A 19,103-nucleotide genomic window follows, 5' to 3' on the forward strand; every position below is an offset into this window, starting at 1 on the left:
TATAATGCTCAAGTCTATTCTTTATTAAAGTCAATCAAGATAGCCATTTTTTCTTGTAATCCAAAATATAGTTCTATTAACCAGTTGATGGATCAACTGTGCAGCACCTTGCAATTAAGGGGATTGACTCAAAATAAGTAATCATCTGCAAGACTTTGGAAGCGAGCAAATGCACGCCACACAGTTAGCTTTCCTGGAGTAAGCAGTGGCAGCAATTTCACAAGTTTGCTTAATCATGCCAATAAGTGGAACCTCCATAGAAAGTGGATGCGGTTATTGATTGCTTGAACAGACTGAGATTGCACAAGTCTCAAATTCAGCTGGTGTGCTACCAGGATGCCCTCTTGTACTGCATATATCTCCGGCAAAGTGAGGAGAGAATTTCCAGGGAAGACGATGTACCACGGCAAAGATGAAAACCCCAAAGTGATCACGACTCACCACACCCACCCCAAATGAATGGACTGATTTCCGGACGGCGGTATCAACATTGATCTTAATCATCCCGTTTGGCGGGACACCACAGTGATGCACCTGATTCAGAGGCGGTGGCTAGATGATCCGAATCCTATTAAACTCTTCGCAGGCACCCCATAAACTACCCGCACGGGCCAAAACAACCTGTGGTGAAGTTAGATGGCCATCAAAAACATTCTATTACGTGCCATTTTCATTCTGCTAGTTGCTAAAGGTATAGCATAGTTTTTGTCTGCAATTTTTTGTGAACCAATACTTGATTCAAAAGCCTTAATCTTGTTCCAAGTTATTTCACAGTAATTCCGTCTAGGGGTGTAAACGAACCGAACACGTTCACGAACTTTTCGAGCCGGTTCGAATAATATTGGTTCGAATTCGAAATTATCGAATTCGAGCCGAACTCGAACATGAATATTTTTCGAATCGAATTCGAGCTAAAATTATATTGTTCGATTGTTCGCGAACTGTTCGCGAACTTTAGCATTATATTTAAAAAATAAATAAATATGGACTGAGCAGGGCTAGTGTTTTTACAAGAAATCTCTAGCCAACCTTCCTATAAGAGATCTTTTCTTAACATTAAGCGTGTTGGAACTAGATATAAATGAGAACTCCAACAATTTCTTTGTTTTCAACGCCTCCTAATTTCTAGGAATGAATCACTTCAACAGCCTTCGATGGTTATATGGGTATCCAAAGTACGAACAGGATGGATGTTTGTTGTCCCAACCATTCTTTTAGTCCCGAGCCCAACAAGAAAAGGGTAATTTCTAACAAGGTTTTCGTATTATTGATTCCTAAATGTAGTGTTTCTTCCCTTATGCTGTCCCTCAGTTCGAATCGAGTTCGAATCGAAAATATTAAAAGTTCGAGTTTCGAATCGAGCTTTGAATATGCTTATTCGAATTCGAGCTCGAGCTCGAATACTGAAAATTTCATAAAATTCGATTCGATTCGTTTACAGCCCAAATTCCGTCTGAAGACTCGAGATTTAACACACATGGATGTAAAAATTTTAATAATCTTTTTGGGGCTAATATAAGAAAACCATTAATTGCTTCAAGAAAATAACGCAAGGTTCTAAAATTCACCAGAAGCTAGACGGAAACCAGATCAGCGCCTAGCCTGCCTAGGCGAATTGTGACCAGATGATTTGAAATAGATATTGATAAACAGCCATTGCAACATACCGGTAGCTACAACTAGGCACAAACTCTAAGAATTGGTTAGAAGTACTCTTAACCATAAAATATTCAGTAGATTTACAACTATTACCCGTCAACATGAGAACTAAATACAATTATTAGCAACTCCAAGGCCAATTATCCAGTCAGGAAATGGTCGAGTAAAAGTAAAATTCGATAACGACATTCGACATGGTGTGTTTAATAATATGAGAACTTTCTTCTGCAGACATCTCATTATAGTGTCTACCTCCAAACAGGAGACAAAATCAGAATAACCGAGAGGGAGACGAATCAGTCAAACAAATCACCATACACAAGCCAATGTAAAATTGATCAAATAACTGAGATCCTCAGGGCTTGCTGGGATTCACACACATTAATCCTGCTAACCGACTTTCTATTCCGATTACCAGGAAAACCAATAGATTCCTAAATAATTTACCCCAATTATTTTCTTCCCACTCAAAAATAATATCGGGATCTTGAAATTTTTATAATATTGGGAAGTAGGGTGGTGAGTGAGGAAGTGTGTGGTGTGGTGTGGTGTGTTGGTGTGAGAGTAGACGGAACGAAGGAACCGAAACGGTTCGTCTCACCTTGTCGCGAGAGCGACCTGCGTGCTTCATCTCGCGATTCCGGTGGCTGGGCGGCGGAGTCAGGTGGGTGGTCGGGTACTTAGCAGCCGAGTTGACCACGGGAGCTCTGGGTATAGTTGTCACGTCTGTGTTAAGCCAAACGTGCATCTAACAATGGTTGCTTGGGTCGGGTTCAATTCTATCTCCTTCCAATTTTACATTAAAAAGATTATTTTAAAAAAAGTAGATCTCATGTGAGACCATCTCACGGATCTTAATCTGTGAGACGGGTCAACCCTACCCATATTCATAATAAAAAGTAATACTCTTAGCATAAAAAGTAATACTTTTTCTTGGATGACCCAAATAAGAGATCCGTCTCACACACATGACCCGTAAGACCGTCTCACACAAGTTTTTGCCTTCTAAAAAATACTCTCTTGTTTTTTCCAATTTTACTTACAATCTTATTAACAATTTGCTTTAAAACTCCAAAAACAAACTTAATTTTGTATTTTTTTAAATAAATAATATGTATTTGAACTTTTTGATAAAATATATACATATATATTTGCACTATCTGGGCCTATATATTTTTTAGAAGAAAATCATACAAAATATTAAAAATATGATACTGATATATGATATTTGAGTATCAATTATTTATATGTGGTACAAAAGATAAGATTTTGAATATAAATTTGGAATAATTTTATTAATATCAATATTTGTTACGTCTAGTTGAGTACTCACGGAGTCACGAATCATACATTAATATTAATATTGACATAGACGGCACTCAAATATTATATATTATTATATTTTTAATGTTTTATATCAATTTTTATTCGAAAAACTAATATGTCATTATTGTTTTTTTTTTTGAGGAAAACTTACAAATTTATAAAGAGAGGACAAAGTCTGGATTTACAAGTTTTACTAACCAATAAAGAAAACTCACATTCTTCCAAACAAAAAAAACCAGGAAAAAAAATAGCAAATGAAACTAGAGCATAACATGTCATTATTGTTAATATTTAATATACATGTTTGATTATTGTCAATATATATATATATATATATATATATATATATATATATCAAATAATTGATGATCAAATATCATATATAAATATCATATTTTTAATATTTTGTATCGATTTTTATCCGATAAAAAACATGTGGTCGAAACATATTTTTATGAATCAGGAATTACACATACATGATTTTTCTGACAATGACCGACAAACTTTAGTTTAAAGTTGTTTAAAGTTGGGGATTTAAAGTAAATTTGCTCTAACTTTTATCATTTATTTTATATCTTTTTTACACTTTTAAAAATATAATTCGGTGCACGGAAATTGGGGCACCATTTTAGCACAGTTGGAGTACCTCTTGCTGCGTTGTAATGTCATTTCACGCTTATTTTATCACACATGGAATATCCCAACAAAATTATTTATTTATTTTTAAATACTAAAATCACATAAAGTTTTTTGCCTGGATTGATTCACAATCCACATCAAACGAAATAGATCTTTTTTTTTTGTTCTGGTTTTATATTTAATGCATTGAATTTTGTCATATAATATCAATTTTGACTCAAATTAAAATGAATTTTTTGGGATTAGATTTTTAATTATTGGTTCATTAATTTGTACCACAACTTGAGTTGAATATTAAGTTCTAATTAATCAAATAACTAGATTTGAAACGACTCCCTAAGATAAATATCGAAATATAGCATATAATTTATAACATACTAGCAAACAACACAAGCGATGTGAATATAAATTATCATTAATAGAACAAGTTGATTTATTAAATTATATTATAATATTTAATTATTATTTGGAAAAATATAAATCAATTATATTAAATATGCTGTTTGTAGAGAATAATAAAGTGTATTACGTATTGTTGTTATAAGTAAATTAAAAAATATTATTTATCTAAATATATATTAATATATTCGTAAAAACTAATTGATGTCACAAAATTAGACCAATAAAAATCTCAACTTTATCTATAATATATATAAACTAATTGATGTAAGATTTCATACAATTTCATTATAGTTTTCCAAATGATAATTAAAAATTATAACAAAACTTATGAGTCAACTCGATATATCAATAATCATGATCATAATTTATACACATAATAATCATTATTTTACATACGCATTCGTCGTTCACCAACATATATAATATAAACTGGACACAAATGTTTCAAGTTTAAAACGAAGTTTTGAGTTCGAGACCAAATTCTAATAAACATCTCCAAAATGTCAAAACTAGGATTTAAATCTTCCATACTCAATGGAATAGGGGTTGCGTAATCCTGAAATCATTTGCTTTAATTTTAAGTTATTTAGTAATGAGATTAATCATATCCTGTTAATTTTTTTGTTTGAAAAAGCATGATTGTTCTCGCGATGTGCCAGATCACAGCGGAGAAAAGAATTCAAAACTGTAGTGTAAGAACACCCCAACACCTGGCAAGCGTGATGACGGTTCATGATGCGTTATTTGAATAATATTCTACGGAGCATCGGTGGCAGAAGAAAAGACGACCCACGAATCTTTCTTCTCTCACGGGACAGTAAAAAATAGTATAGTAGAAAATATGTATATGTAAAGCCAAAAAAAGGAACAGATCAGCGAGGCACGTTCTTGAATGGACAGCTCATCTTTTTGAACTGGTTTTTCGATCCCAGAAACCATTCACGCATCTATCTCACGTTCTGCCAGCTTTCATCAATCACTGTCCGCTTCAGTATTGCGTCGTCATCACGGGTATATTCAAATAATAATTCGAAGTTTGCCATCTGTCGAATATATGACATCGTTGCATATGGTATGTGGGCTCCTGTAGACCATCGATCGGTAGTTTGGAGTTTTTGCTGATTTCGAGGTATCTGGCTGATAAATATCTTGTCATCTTCTCTTATTTATTGGTTTCTTTTCTGTTCATGCAAGCGAAAGGTACCTTCTTTCTCTCCGCGTGTCTGGGCTTTTTAGTCTGATGTTTGGAAAAGGATCTTGATTAGATTTCTGATTCTTGAATCCATAGGCCCACCACAGGAACCCTGAACGTATATTGGAGAAAAGGTGAAAGATTCGTGAATCTTGGCCGTTTTACCGCATTTGATAGAGAAAAAGGCCCGTACTTTTTTTCAATCAAGGATGCGAGGAGCGGTGCTAGTCGCCATTGCCGCCGCCATCGGCAACTTTTTGCAAGGATGGGACAATGCAACCATAGCAGGTACTTGTTTCATCTTGTTTCCTATTATTCATTCCAGAAAATGAATTCTTTGTTATGTAATTCAAATCTGTTTTGAGATTCATTGTTCATCAATTATATGGGAGAATCAGAAAATGCAGATTTTATGTTTTTTTCTGGTCATATTATTGTTTATCGTGAATAATCTCAGAAGCGTATGTCAAAATTCTTGATCAGGATCCGTGCTTTACATCAAAAGGGATTTTAACTTGCAGAGCCAACCAACCATAGAAGGGCTAATCGTCGCAATGTCCCTTATCGGAGCAACAGTAATCACAACATTTTCCGGATCCGTATCCGATTCTCTCGGGCGTCGCCCAATGCTGTTAATCTCATCCATTTTGTATTTCCTTAGTGGATTAGTGATGTTATGGTCCCCAAATGTTTATGTACTTCTCTTGGCAAGGCTTTTAGATGGTTTCGGGATTGGTCTTGCTGTTACTCTTGTTCCTGTCTATATATCTGAGACTGCCCCACCAGAAATAAGAGGATTATTAAACACCCTTCCACAGTTCACGGGTTCTGCGGGCATGTTCCTGTCGTATTGTATGGTTTTCGGTATGTCATTGATGGATTCCCCTAGTTGGAGATTGATGCTTGGGGTTCTATCAATTCCTTCTATTATTTATATTGCTCTGGCTGTGTTTTTCTTGCCTGAATCTCCAAGATGGCTAGTGAGTAAAGGAAAGATGAAAGAGGCGAAGCAAGTTTTACAGATGTTACGTGGAAGGGAAGATGTCTCAGGTACTCTCGATGGTTCATTTTGGCTAAAGAATCAAACAAAGTATCTTCTTGATTAATTTCTTATTGTTTTTTGTTGATGTAACAATAGTCCATCCGTCAAAATTTTACTCGAGATTTTAGCTTTAGTAGAGAGCTGCAAAATTAGTCAGAAGATTTTACTCTTACCAGCACATTATTTTGAAGATATTATTGGGCTGGTGTCAGCTCGGAATAGTTAACTACCTTCAGTTTGTTTTGCTGAAAATTTCATCCATGTTTATGATGAATTTAACAAACTGGATATGATTTGAGATCATTTTTAGTTAGGAGAGCTACATGATTTACAATCATGCGACAATTTGTCTGTTTTGGTTATTTGTACCCGGTGAATGATGAAATATATTTACAGGTGGGCATACCATTTATCTGATTTTCTTTTGCTTTGGCTCTCTTCTTGCACAGGTGAAATGGCTTTATTAGTGGAGGGTCTGGATGTTGGAGGTGAAACATCCATAGAAGAGTATATAATTGGTCCAGACGATGATCTTGCTGATGACCAAGAGCTTGCCTTAGAGAAGGACCGTATCAAATTATACGGTGCCGAGGAGGGACAATCTTGGATAGCCAAACCTGTCAAAGGGCAGAGTACTTTGGGTATGGTCTCCCGTTACGGGAGCGTGTCTAACCAAAGTATGTCTCTTATGGATCCAATGGTGACTCTCTTCGGAAGTGTTCATGAGAAGCTCCCGGAATCGGGAAGCATGAGAAGCATGCTGTTTCCAAATTTCGGAAGCATGTTCAATGTTGCCGAGAATAATGCTAAGAACGAACAATGGGACGAGGAAAGCAGCCCAAAAAGGGACCGTGAACATGAATCAGATGCTTCTGGGGATGAATCTGACGACAATTTAAGGAGTCCGTTGATTTCTCGTGAGGATACAAATGCTGAAAAGGAGAATGCCGATGATCAAGTTAGTGGCATGGGGATTGGTGGTGGTTGGCAGCTGGCTTATCGAAAAGACGATAATATTCCTGGAGGCGTCAAGAGGATTTACTTGCATCAAGAGGGTGGTACCGGATCAAGGCGTGGATCGGTTCTCTCTCTTTCAGGGGGAGACGCTCCTGCTGATGGCGAGTTTATTCATGCAGCTGCGTTGGTTAGCCAGTCTGTTCTTCGTCCAGGCGACCTCTCTAGCCAGCATCAAATTAGTGTCGCTGTGGATAAACGAGCTGAGTATGTTCCAAAAAGATCAAGTTGGATGGAACTTTTTGAGCCAGGAGTTAAACATGCACTGTTTGTAGGTGTTGGAATTCAAATTCTTCAACAGGTAAATATGCTCTGCCGACCGAAGATCGTACTTCTAGCTATTAAAGTAACTATTGTATGCCAAATATTCTCTTAGATATCATAATGTTGGCTGATGAACATATTGGATTTATAGTTTTCGGGTATCAATGGAGTACTCTACTACACTCCTCAAATCCTGGAACAAGCCGGAGTGGGAGTTCTTCTGTCGAATTTGGGCATTAGTTCAGACTCTGCATCTCTTCTTATAAGTGCTCTCACAACATTGTTGATGCTTCCCAGCATTGGTGTTGCTATGAGACTTATGGATATTGCTGGCAGAAGGTAATGCTCTTTTCCAAGTAAATTCCAATCCTCGACACACACCCACCAACAATTTTGCATAATCTCCTGATCACCATTCACCACCTAAAAATCCAAGTATAATAGTGGCACACCTCGACCTTTTATTTACCTCGCAACGATAACCTTTTCTTTGAGTCGTCCAAAAGAGCCAAATCCTTACACTAGGAGTTGATGGATGGATTGGGGGAAATTACTCCCAAATTAATCATGAATTGTGATCGTTTTGACATATAATTCCTTAATTTCTTCTATAGTAATTTGCAAGTCACGAATATTTCTTTCCTAGTTCTAACAGATAAAGTTAAAGCTGTCCTAATAGATGCACCCCTACCTTCCAAACCTCAGGAGGTGTCTGTAAATATCCCGATCCTAGGAGTTTATTCTGTTGCTGGTCAATCTTAGGGGAGCCATATCCATGTATTTTAGCCTGGTCGCAACGTGCTTTATTTCTGTTTCATGATTTTGAATAATGTGTTATTGATTTAAGAAATATTATTATTATACCGTCTTTCAATTGATGGAAAGCACATACCATCTTCAGTACGTTTTCTATAAACGATTACTTTTTTTTTCTTGAATCCAGGTGGCTACTACTATCAACTTTACCCATTCTATTGATATCACTTATTGTCTTGGTCCTTGGGAATGTCATCCATCTGGGCAGCATTGTGCATGCAGTTATCTCAACTGTTAGCGTGATAGTTTACTTCTGCTGCTTCGTTATGGGATTTGGACCGGTCCCTAACATCCTCTGTGCAGAAATCTTCCCCACTCGTGTTCGTGGACTCTGCATTGCGATATGCGCTCTCACATTTTGGATAGGGGACATAATAGTCACATATTCTCTCCCAGTCATGCTCAACTCCATTGGACTTGCCGGTGTCTTTGGCATTTACGCTGTTGTCTGCACCATTTCGTGGTTTTTTGTGTTCTTTAAAGTCCCAGAAACAAAAGGGATGCCTCTTGAAGTTATAACTGAATTCTTTGCGGTTGGAGCAAAACGAACTGCTGGAAACAACTGAACGCCCGGAATTTTGTTATATTACAAGTGCAGTAAGTGCGATGGCACTGTTTGTTCGTACCCTGAAAACATTAATAGAAGTAACTTAACCTGGATTTAGTGTGTTGAAGTTAGCACAATGTTTGTTTTGATGATCATTGACAACTTGGGAGTAAAGTTATATGATGATGAATAAACGATGTTTTTAAATGTGAGGAATATGCTGTGAAAGTGCCTGTCGATTTGATTAAATAGCCAACTTGCGTTACCAAATTTTATCCATGGTTTCATCAGTGGCTCATTTTCATAGCTTATTCATTAGCTTTGACGCAAGTTCCACTTTGGCTAACAAATATAAAATTGTGTTCGAGTGTATTCAATGTCCCTTTGATAAAACGAAGCTGGAGCTTGATTACAACACTTGCATGAAATTATTTGGCTGTTTCTAATTTATGGGAGATCTTTTACATTAGTTCCGAATTAAAGCCAAGGCTCAAACTCACGAAAATATGCAGGTTCGATATGAGGATGCTTGATCATACCGTCGGCGTGGCAGGGTATCGATTCACGTTGAGGCGTAGAATGTATGGAGATGATATGGATCCACAATACAAGTGATCCCCGATTTTGATAGCACTAGACATCGATGAGATATCACGATCTTGATACAGTGCAGTTGGCTTTCCATCCAAATCCACAGCTATAGCCCCTCCATTTTTCTCCATTTTCGGACGACCAATGTACCTCTCCATGATTGCAACAACTTTTCGAATGAAAGGATATCTTTGAAGCAGATCCATAGGATATGAAATCCCCTGCCATGTTCGTCAACTGGTATAAGAACAGGATGAAAAAAAAATAGATATTGCTACAAGGTGTCCCCCTATAGCAAATTTGGGGTGAAGCTGGAAGTTCTAAAAAACTACACAGAATTTCTATCTTTTTTTTCTCCCATCGAGGGTAAGACGTTACTGGGAATTGATAACGGAGTATAAAACAGAACGCAGTACCGTGCTTAAGGCAATCCAATATAGGCCTTCGCCATCATAACGAATGTTGTCAGGAACCCCAGGCAAGTTATCAATAAACATGTCTACCGATCCTTTTCTGCGACCTTCTAAGTAGTACCTTTGACATCTTCTCCTGCGATTTAATCCGACATCAGTGATCAAAATCAAGAATCCATTTCTGTAGCCTATGAGAAACATTACCGAATAACATCCTGAAGTAAATCTTACAAGGCGGTTTCACAAAAATAACGTAACTCTGATCAGGGGAGACAGCAACACCATTTGCAAAATATAGATCCCGGACCAGGATTCTTGTTTCTTTGGTTGATGGATTATAGCTCAAGAATCTTCCATAGGGCCTACCTTCTAAAATGTCCCAGATAAACTCATGTAGACCGTATTTATACGAAGCATCGGTGAAATAGAGCGTGCCATCTCGACCGATATCAACGGCATCTGTTAACTTGAACTTGAACAGTGTGTTTGGCAATCAGGATTTGAGAGGATTTTGTGGGATTTGGAATTGGATTTGGAATTGGATTTGGAAATTCAAGTATTTGAAATTCCATTTGGTGTTTGGTTTAAAATTTAAAAATGGTATTTACAAATCCATTTCTTGTTTGGAGAAAAAAGGATTCGAATTTGGAATTTTAAAATTTTACTAAATTACCCTTAGAAATTTTTGGTGGAGAATGATGTGTTGGATAAAAAAGTAATTTTATGTTTTTAAAATCCAAATCCCACCAAATCTTATCAAATTTGATGGGATTTGGATATACTTGTTGAAATCCCATGAAATCCTAAGCAAATCCGAATCCTTTTTTATTAACATCTTGCCAAACAGTAAAAATAGGATTTTGAAATCCAAATCCCATGAAATCCTCTCAAATCCTGGTTGCCAAACACACTGGAATACACAGTAGTAAATCACACATCAGTATCACAAAACTGCAGAAATCTCACCTTCACAGCATCTGCAACAATAACCTCACCGTGGAGCCCATGAACGATCCCCAGCGGCCTCCCCGCCGTGTTGACCCATTTCTCCACCACCGACCCATTCAAACTGACCCTGTGAACCCATCCATCTTCACAACCAGTGTACAGAACTCCTGTCTTTGGATCAAAAGCTACGTCCTCCGGCGCCAGCAATCGACCTTCCCCAAGTCTTTCGGAACCCCTCAGCATGTGGGCGTTCCGGTGAGGAACAAACAAGGCCTCTCTCCGGGTCAACTCTTTGTCTGGATACTCAGCCGGGTCGAACGAATCGAGCTGGTACAGAAAAATCGAAAGCACGGGTAATAGCAGCAGTGAGACGAAAATGGCGGGACGATATACTGATTTTTGCATTGTGGAAACCGGTTCTCTGGTGTTTTCGGCCATTAGCGCTGTACAAGGTTGACGAAAATGGAGGATAATAACGGTGACTACAGCTAACCATTTTAACTAATTTATAAAATGCATCTCTTCTTGTTTTGCTGACATCGCAAACATTTAATTAATCGGAAAAAAATTGTGTGAAGTCGTCTCACGGGTCGTATTTTGTGACCCACTCTAATTAATTATTATCATTAACATATTTTACACATGTTAAATACTCATTCGTCTAATTTATTATGATTAATTTGATTTATATTTAAATTAAATTGAAATAAAATTCATATTAATAAAAATTGAATATAATTATATTTAAATTAAATCGTATCACCATTGTAATTAGAACAAACTATAATATAGAATTAAAAAAAAAAAAAACAAAGTGACTAACTGTAATTTAAAATAATCAAATTTTTATTTAAAAAAAACAAAAAAGACAAAAAAAAATTCATATTATTTTAACGATAATATGGAGAAAAATACCTCTGTCAAAGATTTATTTAAAATTCAGTACCCATCAATTGTTTTTTGTAATTTAATACCTGACAAAAGATCAACTTAATTTTTACTACATATTTTATGCATTTTTACCTTTTTACTCATTTTAATTAATAAAAAATTATATAAATCTCTAATTTTTGTTGGTCATCTTCTCTTTCCACTCATTATTCCCGATGTATTTTGATGACATGTACATTGAATTAAAATATTTTTTTATTTTAAAAAAATACAAATTAATAACTAAGCATTGAACTTTTTGAAATACTTAGTTTTACTTACGAAATGCCTAATTTCAGTTTTAAAATACTTAATTTGGTAAATGAGATACTCAGAATGAATATTAAAATACTGGATATTCGAATATGCAACGCAAGTTCACCAAGTGCTCGTATTTCCATCCAAGATCCATTTAGATGACATGTTCATTTCATTTAATTATTTTTTTTATTAAAAAAAACAAATATGCAACTAAGTATTGAATTTTTTCAATTACTTAGTTTTACTTGCGAAATATCTAATTTCAGTTTTAAAATAATTGATTTGATAAATGAGATACTCATAATGAGTATTAAAATAATGGATATTCGAATATGCAACGCAAGTTCACCAAGTGCTCATGATGACTTGTTCATTTCATTTAATTTTTTTATTTTTAAAAAAACAAATTCACAACTAAGCATTGAACTTTTTCAAGTACTTAGCTTTACTTGCAAAATACTTAATTTCAGTTTTAAAATACTTGATTTAGTAAATGAGATACTCAGAATGAGTATTAAAATACTGGATATTCGAATATGCAACGCAAGTTAACCAAGTGCTCGTATTTTCATCCAAGATCCATTTGGATGACTTGTTCATTTCATTTAATTATTTTTTTTATTTTAAAAAAAACAAATTCGCAACTAAGCATTGAACTTTTTCAAGTATTTAGTTTACTTGCGAAATACCTAATTTCAGTTTTAAAATACTTGATTTGGTATTTGAGATACTCGTAAAAGTTAATAAAATACTGGATATTTTAGTAGGCAATGTAAGTTCACCAAGTGCTCGTATTTTCATCCAAGATGCATTTGGATGACATGTACATTTCATTTAAATATGTTTTATTTTTAAAAGTAAAACAAATTCACAACTAAGCATTGAACTTTTTGAAGTACTTAGTTTTACTTGCGAAATACCTAATTTCAATTTTACAATACTTGATTTGGTAAATAAAATACTCAGAATGTGTATTAAAATACTGGATATTAGAACATGCAACGTAAGTTCACCAAATGCTCCTATTTCCATCAAAGATGCATTTGGATGATATGTTCATTTCATTTAATTATTTTTTTATTGTTAAAAAAAACAAATTCGTAACTAAGCATTGAACATTTTCAAGTACTTAGTTTTACTTGCGAAACACCTAATTTAAAATACTTGATTTGGTAAATGAGATACTCAGAATCGGTATTAAAATACTAGATATGCGAATATGCAACGTAAGTTCACTAAGTGTTGGTCTTTCTTTGGAAGATGCATTTGGAAGACATATTCTTCTCAAATTCTCAACTAAGCATGAAACTTTTAAAGTACTTAGTTTATTTGATAAGTACCTAATTTCAGTTTCAAAATACTTTATTTCATAAATGAAATATTCAGAATAGGTAATAAAATACTGAATATTTCTAATATGCACTATGATGCAATTTCAATGCAATTGAAAGTTTAACAAATACATTGTTCATCACTTTCCGTTAAATAAAAATAACAATTTATTGCGGTATATAAAGAAAGAACGTACTTTTACTCCGGGACAAGTATGCTACTATATTTTTGTTAAAAGTAAGTGCTTATTTTGATCTATAAACAACTTACTCTTACTCCACGATCAGTAATGAACTGTGTTCATTTCTTTAAATGACATGAATAAGTATTATAATGAATCTTAGTTGGAAAAACGAACCATGACTGAATTTACGTTGCATATTCGAATATCTAGTATTCTTTCACATATTATGAGTATCTCATTTAGCAAATCAAGTATTTTAAATTAAAATTAGGTATTTCGCAGCTAAAAGTAAGTACTTCAAAATGTTCCATGCTTAGTGATCGAGCAAAACTTTCATTGTAAAATTCTTAGTAAAAATTAATAATATTCAAGCTCGAAATGATCGCAAGTGCACGATATCAAGTAATAATATAGTGTACAAGAGTACGAGTATCATTCCTCTAAGGATTGTATTTCTCAATTATTATTCTCAGTTATTCAATTTTTAGCAGCGATACTTCAAATGATTGTTTACTACTACGATTATTAAATAAAAACTCAATGAAATGGTTCAAGGATAAAATAATGAAATAAATAAAGCTAGAATGATTGATTAAAGTTCAATGGTTGTTGAGAATCTCGGTTCATCTATCCCTCTCTAATCTTCTTAATTCGTTCGACAATGATCTATGCTTTCGACGAGATTTCCTATCAAGTGTGAATTGCATGTTGTTTTATTAAATCCCCTAGCTTTCGACCTACTGGACTATGACTATCGACGTGTATCCGACTTCATATTTCTATGTAAATTGTAAATCCATTGATTATGATACTTGTTCCTATCACGGGTTATTATCTCAAAGAACATTGTCCGGAAATCTTTAAATTTTCGCTCCAAGCCTTTTTTCTCTTTCAAAGCTTTGTGGCTACTAAAAAGTCCTTGAACATGTCATCCAAATGTATCTTGGATGGAAACGCAAGCAGTTGGTGAACTTACGTTGCATATTCAAATATCCAGTATTTTAATACTTATTATGAGTATCACATTTACCAAATAAAGTATTTTAAAACTGAAATTAGGTATTTTGCAAATAAAACTAAGTATTTGAAAAAGTTCAATGCTTATTTGCGAATTTGTTTTTTTAACAATAAAAAAGCAATTAAGTGAAATGAACACGTCATCCAAATATATCTTGGATAGAAATGCGAGCACTTGGTAACTTACATTGCATATTCGAATATTCAGTATTTTAATACCCATTCTGAGTATCTCATTTACCGAATCAAATATTTTAAAATTGAAATTAGATATTTCGCAAATAAAAGTAAGTACTTCAAAATGTTCTATGCTTAGTTGCGAATTTGTTTTTTTTAATAAATAAAATAATTAAATGAAATGAACATGTCATCCAAATGCATATTGGATGGAAATGTGAGCACTTGGTGAACTTATATTGCATATTCGAATATCCAGTATTTTAATACTCATTCTGAGTATTTCATTTACCAAATCAATTATTTTAAAATTGAAATTAGATATTTCGCAAATAAAACTAAGTACTTGAAAAAGTTCAATGCTTAGTTATGAATTTGTTTTTTTTAATAAAAATAATAATTAAATGAAATGAACAAGTCATCCAAATGGATCTTTGATAGAAATACGAGCACTTGGTGAACATACATTGCATATTAGAATATCCAATATTTTAATACTCATTCTGAGTATCTCATTTACCAAATCAAGTATTTTAAAATTGAAATTATGTATTTCGCAAATAAAAGTAAGTACTTCAAAATGTTCTATGCTTAGTTGCGAATTTGTTTTTTTTTTAAATAAAAAACAATTAAATAAAATGAACATGTCATCCAAATGCATCTTGGATGGAAATGCGAGCATTTGGTGAACTTACGTTGCCTATTCTTTTTTTTTTTTTGAAAAGTACGTTGCACATTGTAATATCCAGTATTTTAATACTTATTCTGAGTATCTCATTTACGAAATCAAATATTTTAAAACTGAAACCAGGTATTTCGCAAGTAAAACTAAGTACTTGAAAAAGTTCAATGCTTAGTTGCAAATTTGTTTTTTTTTTAAATAAAAAATTTAAATGAAATCAACAAGTCTGTCAAATGGATCTTGGATGGAAATACGAGCACTTGGTGAATTTGCGTTGCATATTAGAATATCCAGTATTTTAATTCTCATTCTGAGTATCTCATTTACCAAATCAAGTATTTTAAAATTGAAATTAGGTATTTCGCAAGTAAAATTAATTACTTTAAAAATTTCATTGCTTAGTTGTGAATTTGTTTTTTTAAAATAAAAAAATAATTAAATGAAATGAACATATCATCCAAATGGATCTTGTATGAAAATACAAGCACTTGGTGAACTTTCGTTGCATATTCGAATATCCAGTGTTTTAATACATATTCTGAGTATGTTATTTACTGAATCAAGTATTTTAAAATTGAAATTAAGTATTTCAAAGAGTTCAGTGCTTAGTTGTGAATTTGTTTTTTTAAATAAAAAAATATTTAATTCAATGTACATGACATCCAAATGCATCGGGAAAGATGAGTAGCAAGAAAGTTGACCAACAAAAATAGGGATTTATATACTTTTTTATTAATTAAAAAGGGTAAAAAGGTAAAAATGCTTGAAACATGTAGTAAAAGCTAAGTTAATCTCTTGTCAGGTATTAATATACAAAAAAAAAATTGATAGGTACTGAATCTTAAAAAAATCATTGTCATATGTATTTTTTTTACAAATTACCCTTATTTTAACTATGTTACTAAGATTCTTAATAAATAACAAAAGATACATGTACATGAAACCATAATTAATTCTATGCATCTATTTATTGTTCTTCATAATCGAAAATCAGTTATAGGTACGCCTACATCCTATGTTTCCAAGGAAACATAGTAGGAAATAAATGGCAGGCTTGGTCTCTATGGGGTCTAAAAACGGATAGGATGTACCTTTTGGAGCAATAAAAACAGATAGAATGTATCTTTGCTCATTTGTTAGTTATCCGTTCACGCGTTCGTCATTTTTCCGACAACGATTTCAGATGATAGCGAAAAATCTCTCACATATAATGAAAGAATGAGTCTTATGTGAGATCGTCTCACGGATCTTAATCTGTGAGACGGGTCAACCCTACACATATTCACAATAAAAAGTAATACTCTTAGCATAAAAAATAATATTTTTTCATGGATAACCCAAATAAAAGACTCGTCTCACAAATATGACCCATGAGGCCGTCTCACGTAAGTTTTTGTCATAATGAAAATATAATTATTACAATTTAGTTAATTTTCCTATTAAGAATAGAATTCATCCACAAAAATCATTGGATAAACGAAATTAGTATTTTAAGTAAGGACCTCATTTCATATCATAATATCATAATCAAGCTATTTTGAAGTATTGAGGAATTTTCCAGAATAAACTACGACGATGAAGAGGATGGATAATTTGATGTCAAAGTTGAAAAATTCTCCGTGTCTGCATTATTTAATTTTAGAGTAGGTCTCTTGTGAGACGGTCTCACAAATTTTTATTTGTTTATTTGTGAGACGTGTCAACCCTACCGATATTCACAATAAAAAATAATACTTTTAGCAAAAAAAGTAATACTTTTTCATGGATGACCTAAATAAGATATCTGTCTCACAAAATATGACTTGTAAGACCGTCTCATACAAGTTTTTGTCTTGATTTTAATGCATTTGGCTATTTGAGTCTTATCGATTAATAAATATACGAAACGATAAAGATTTGTACTAATAAAGTTGATTTTGTATTAATTTTGATGCTATTTATTATAATATAAATTATTTTATTTTAAGAAATGCTTAATATTTAAATTAACTGTGTTTGGTACGGGGTTTTTATTCAAATTAATTTAAATTTTAAAAAAAATTTCAAAAATAATTGAAAAAAAAACTTTTCAAAACTACTGCAATCCGCGCTTATGGAGCGCGGACGCTGCACACATGGATCAGCGTCCGCGCTCCGTAAGCACGGACGGTGGTCCATGTCAGCATCAGATAATATTAGCGACGGAATATATATATAAACCGTCGCTAAATTGCGACAGTGTTTTAAACTGTCGCTCAACCGTCACTAATAGTTGCGACAGTTTATAAACCGCCGCTGTAATGGAATCCGCGACGGTTTCAAAACCCGTCGCCACTTTAGCGACGGTTTTGCATCCCAAACCGTCGTTAAATGAACATAATTTTATAAGAGAATTTGCGCCCTGCGAAAAGCTATTTTTGTCGCAGTGAAGACAGAGGAAAAAAAACAAGAAATTCATTAAAAAATAGGGGTGTTTATCGGTCGGTTTTTTTCTCTATCTTCATTAGGCACTAGGTGTGGGGACCCGGACGCTAATCATCTTCTTAATCATCGTTGGGATTTAATTATCAGTTCTGATAAACAAGGTCTAAAAATTTTCTTTTTAAAATATAAATGCGGAAGGTAATGGCATCTAATAATATACATATCTGTATAAAACTACATTTCAGTATAAAGGTACAACACTGTACAACCTAAATCTAAGGTTCAAATACTAATTTCAAGTATTAAAATCAAATCTATCCAAGTCCGGAATCACCACGCTAAACTCGTCTTCTCTCGTCGTCTTCTCGACCCTGATCCTGTCCCACCTGTTGTCATGCACACATACAAAACAAAACAACAGCCGGATAACTCCGGTGAGAATAAATCCCAGTATAAAACATGGTAACATGTATATAAACAATCTAAATCATAAAACATGCTATCATGAATATATTCAAAGCAATAGATTTCATAATCTATGGAATCTACTCAAAATAAGCATACGACTCAGTTCAGATAATCGTGCAATTCAAATCATATCATATGAACATGCTATCATAACTGAAAGCAATAAACATGGGTTTCATAGTCTATGAAACCACCTCTATAAACACATGCGGTTCTAGTCAAATCATGTCTAGACTCGACTCAACTATAACTCTAGGGATCCCATGATGAATAAGACGTCAATGGCTGTTACCTACTCAACCGATCGTGGTAACTGTACGTCTTATTCCTAGACTTCGGCCATGGCTGTATCGTGGTGCTACAATCGGAAGGTGTCTGCTCCTATGTACGATACACCGAACGTCTAGAAGTCTGACTATCTGTCAAACTTTCCTATCTCAAATGCAATGTATAACAATCTGTAAACAAAGCATGCTCATTTCCAAAAGATTTGAATATAAAGTCTATAAACAAATCATAATCATATCAAGAGACAAACAATAATCAAGTATGTGATTTTATTGGGAAACTCAAATGAGATCTGATTTGAGTTGTATCTTCCCAGATATCACATGAATTATACCTTTGTCGTCCCGGTCTGACGATGACGAAGACCTGTATTCAACTCTGTCCATCTCGAATCTGAAATGACAATATTGAATACGCTGTATCAGTGAATAATTCCATATACAATCTGTTCTGATCAATACTCAATTCAGTATAAAATCTGATCAATGTCTGAACAAGATACAATCTG

The 19,103-nt window shown here is 33.8% G+C and overlaps 2 protein-coding genes and 1 long non-coding RNA gene across 5 annotated transcripts; 1 reads left to right on the forward strand and 2 right to left on the reverse strand.

Moving 5' to 3' along the window:
* Positions 1-2: 2 nt before the first annotated feature.
* On the reverse strand, positions 3-2,475 carry LOC140838371 (uncharacterized). Its single transcript, XR_012119581.1, has 2 exons — positions 2,261-2,475; positions 3-621 (listed from the first exon to the last, which is right to left on the reverse strand). It is a non-coding gene; the product is annotated as an uncharacterized lncRNA (long non-coding RNA).
* Positions 2,476-4,885: 2,410 nt separating this feature from the next.
* On the forward strand, positions 4,886-9,171 carry LOC140838372 (monosaccharide-sensing protein 2-like). Of its 3 annotated transcripts, none has more exons than XM_073204613.1 (6): positions 4,886-5,226; positions 5,315-5,506; positions 5,702-6,268; positions 6,710-7,575; positions 7,690-7,877; positions 8,482-9,171. In XM_073204613.1, exons 2-6 carry the CDS (start codon positions 5,428-5,430, stop codon positions 8,918-8,920), a joined length of 2,139 nt encoding a protein of 712 aa, XP_073060714.1. In that variant the 5' UTR covers positions 4,886-5,226; positions 5,315-5,427; the 3' UTR covers positions 8,921-9,171. The 3 variants fall into 3 exon arrangements, with proteins under 3 accessions (XP_073060714.1, XP_073060713.1, XP_073060715.1); XM_073204612.1 differs by having other exon boundaries at positions 4,886-5,155; XM_073204614.1 differs by having other exon boundaries at positions 4,886-5,155; positions 5,326-5,506.
* LOC140837953 (protein STRICTOSIDINE SYNTHASE-LIKE 6-like) lies at positions 8,693-11,355 on the reverse strand. The gene is given in 5 exon segments (XM_073204028.1): positions 8,693-9,713; positions 9,909-10,041; positions 10,137-10,152; positions 10,155-10,385; positions 10,838-11,355. Coding segments are annotated over 5 exon segments (1,113 nt in total). The 5' UTR covers positions 11,292-11,355; the 3' UTR covers positions 8,693-9,434.
* Between the last annotated feature and the right edge of the window lie 7,748 nt (positions 11,356-19,103).

Source organism: Primulina eburnea, chromosome 8 (genome assembly GCF_022965805.1).
Source record: "Primulina eburnea isolate SZY01 chromosome 8, ASM2296580v1, whole genome shotgun sequence".
NCBI classification, from domain to species: Eukaryota; Viridiplantae; Streptophyta; class Magnoliopsida; order Lamiales; family Gesneriaceae; genus Primulina; species Primulina eburnea.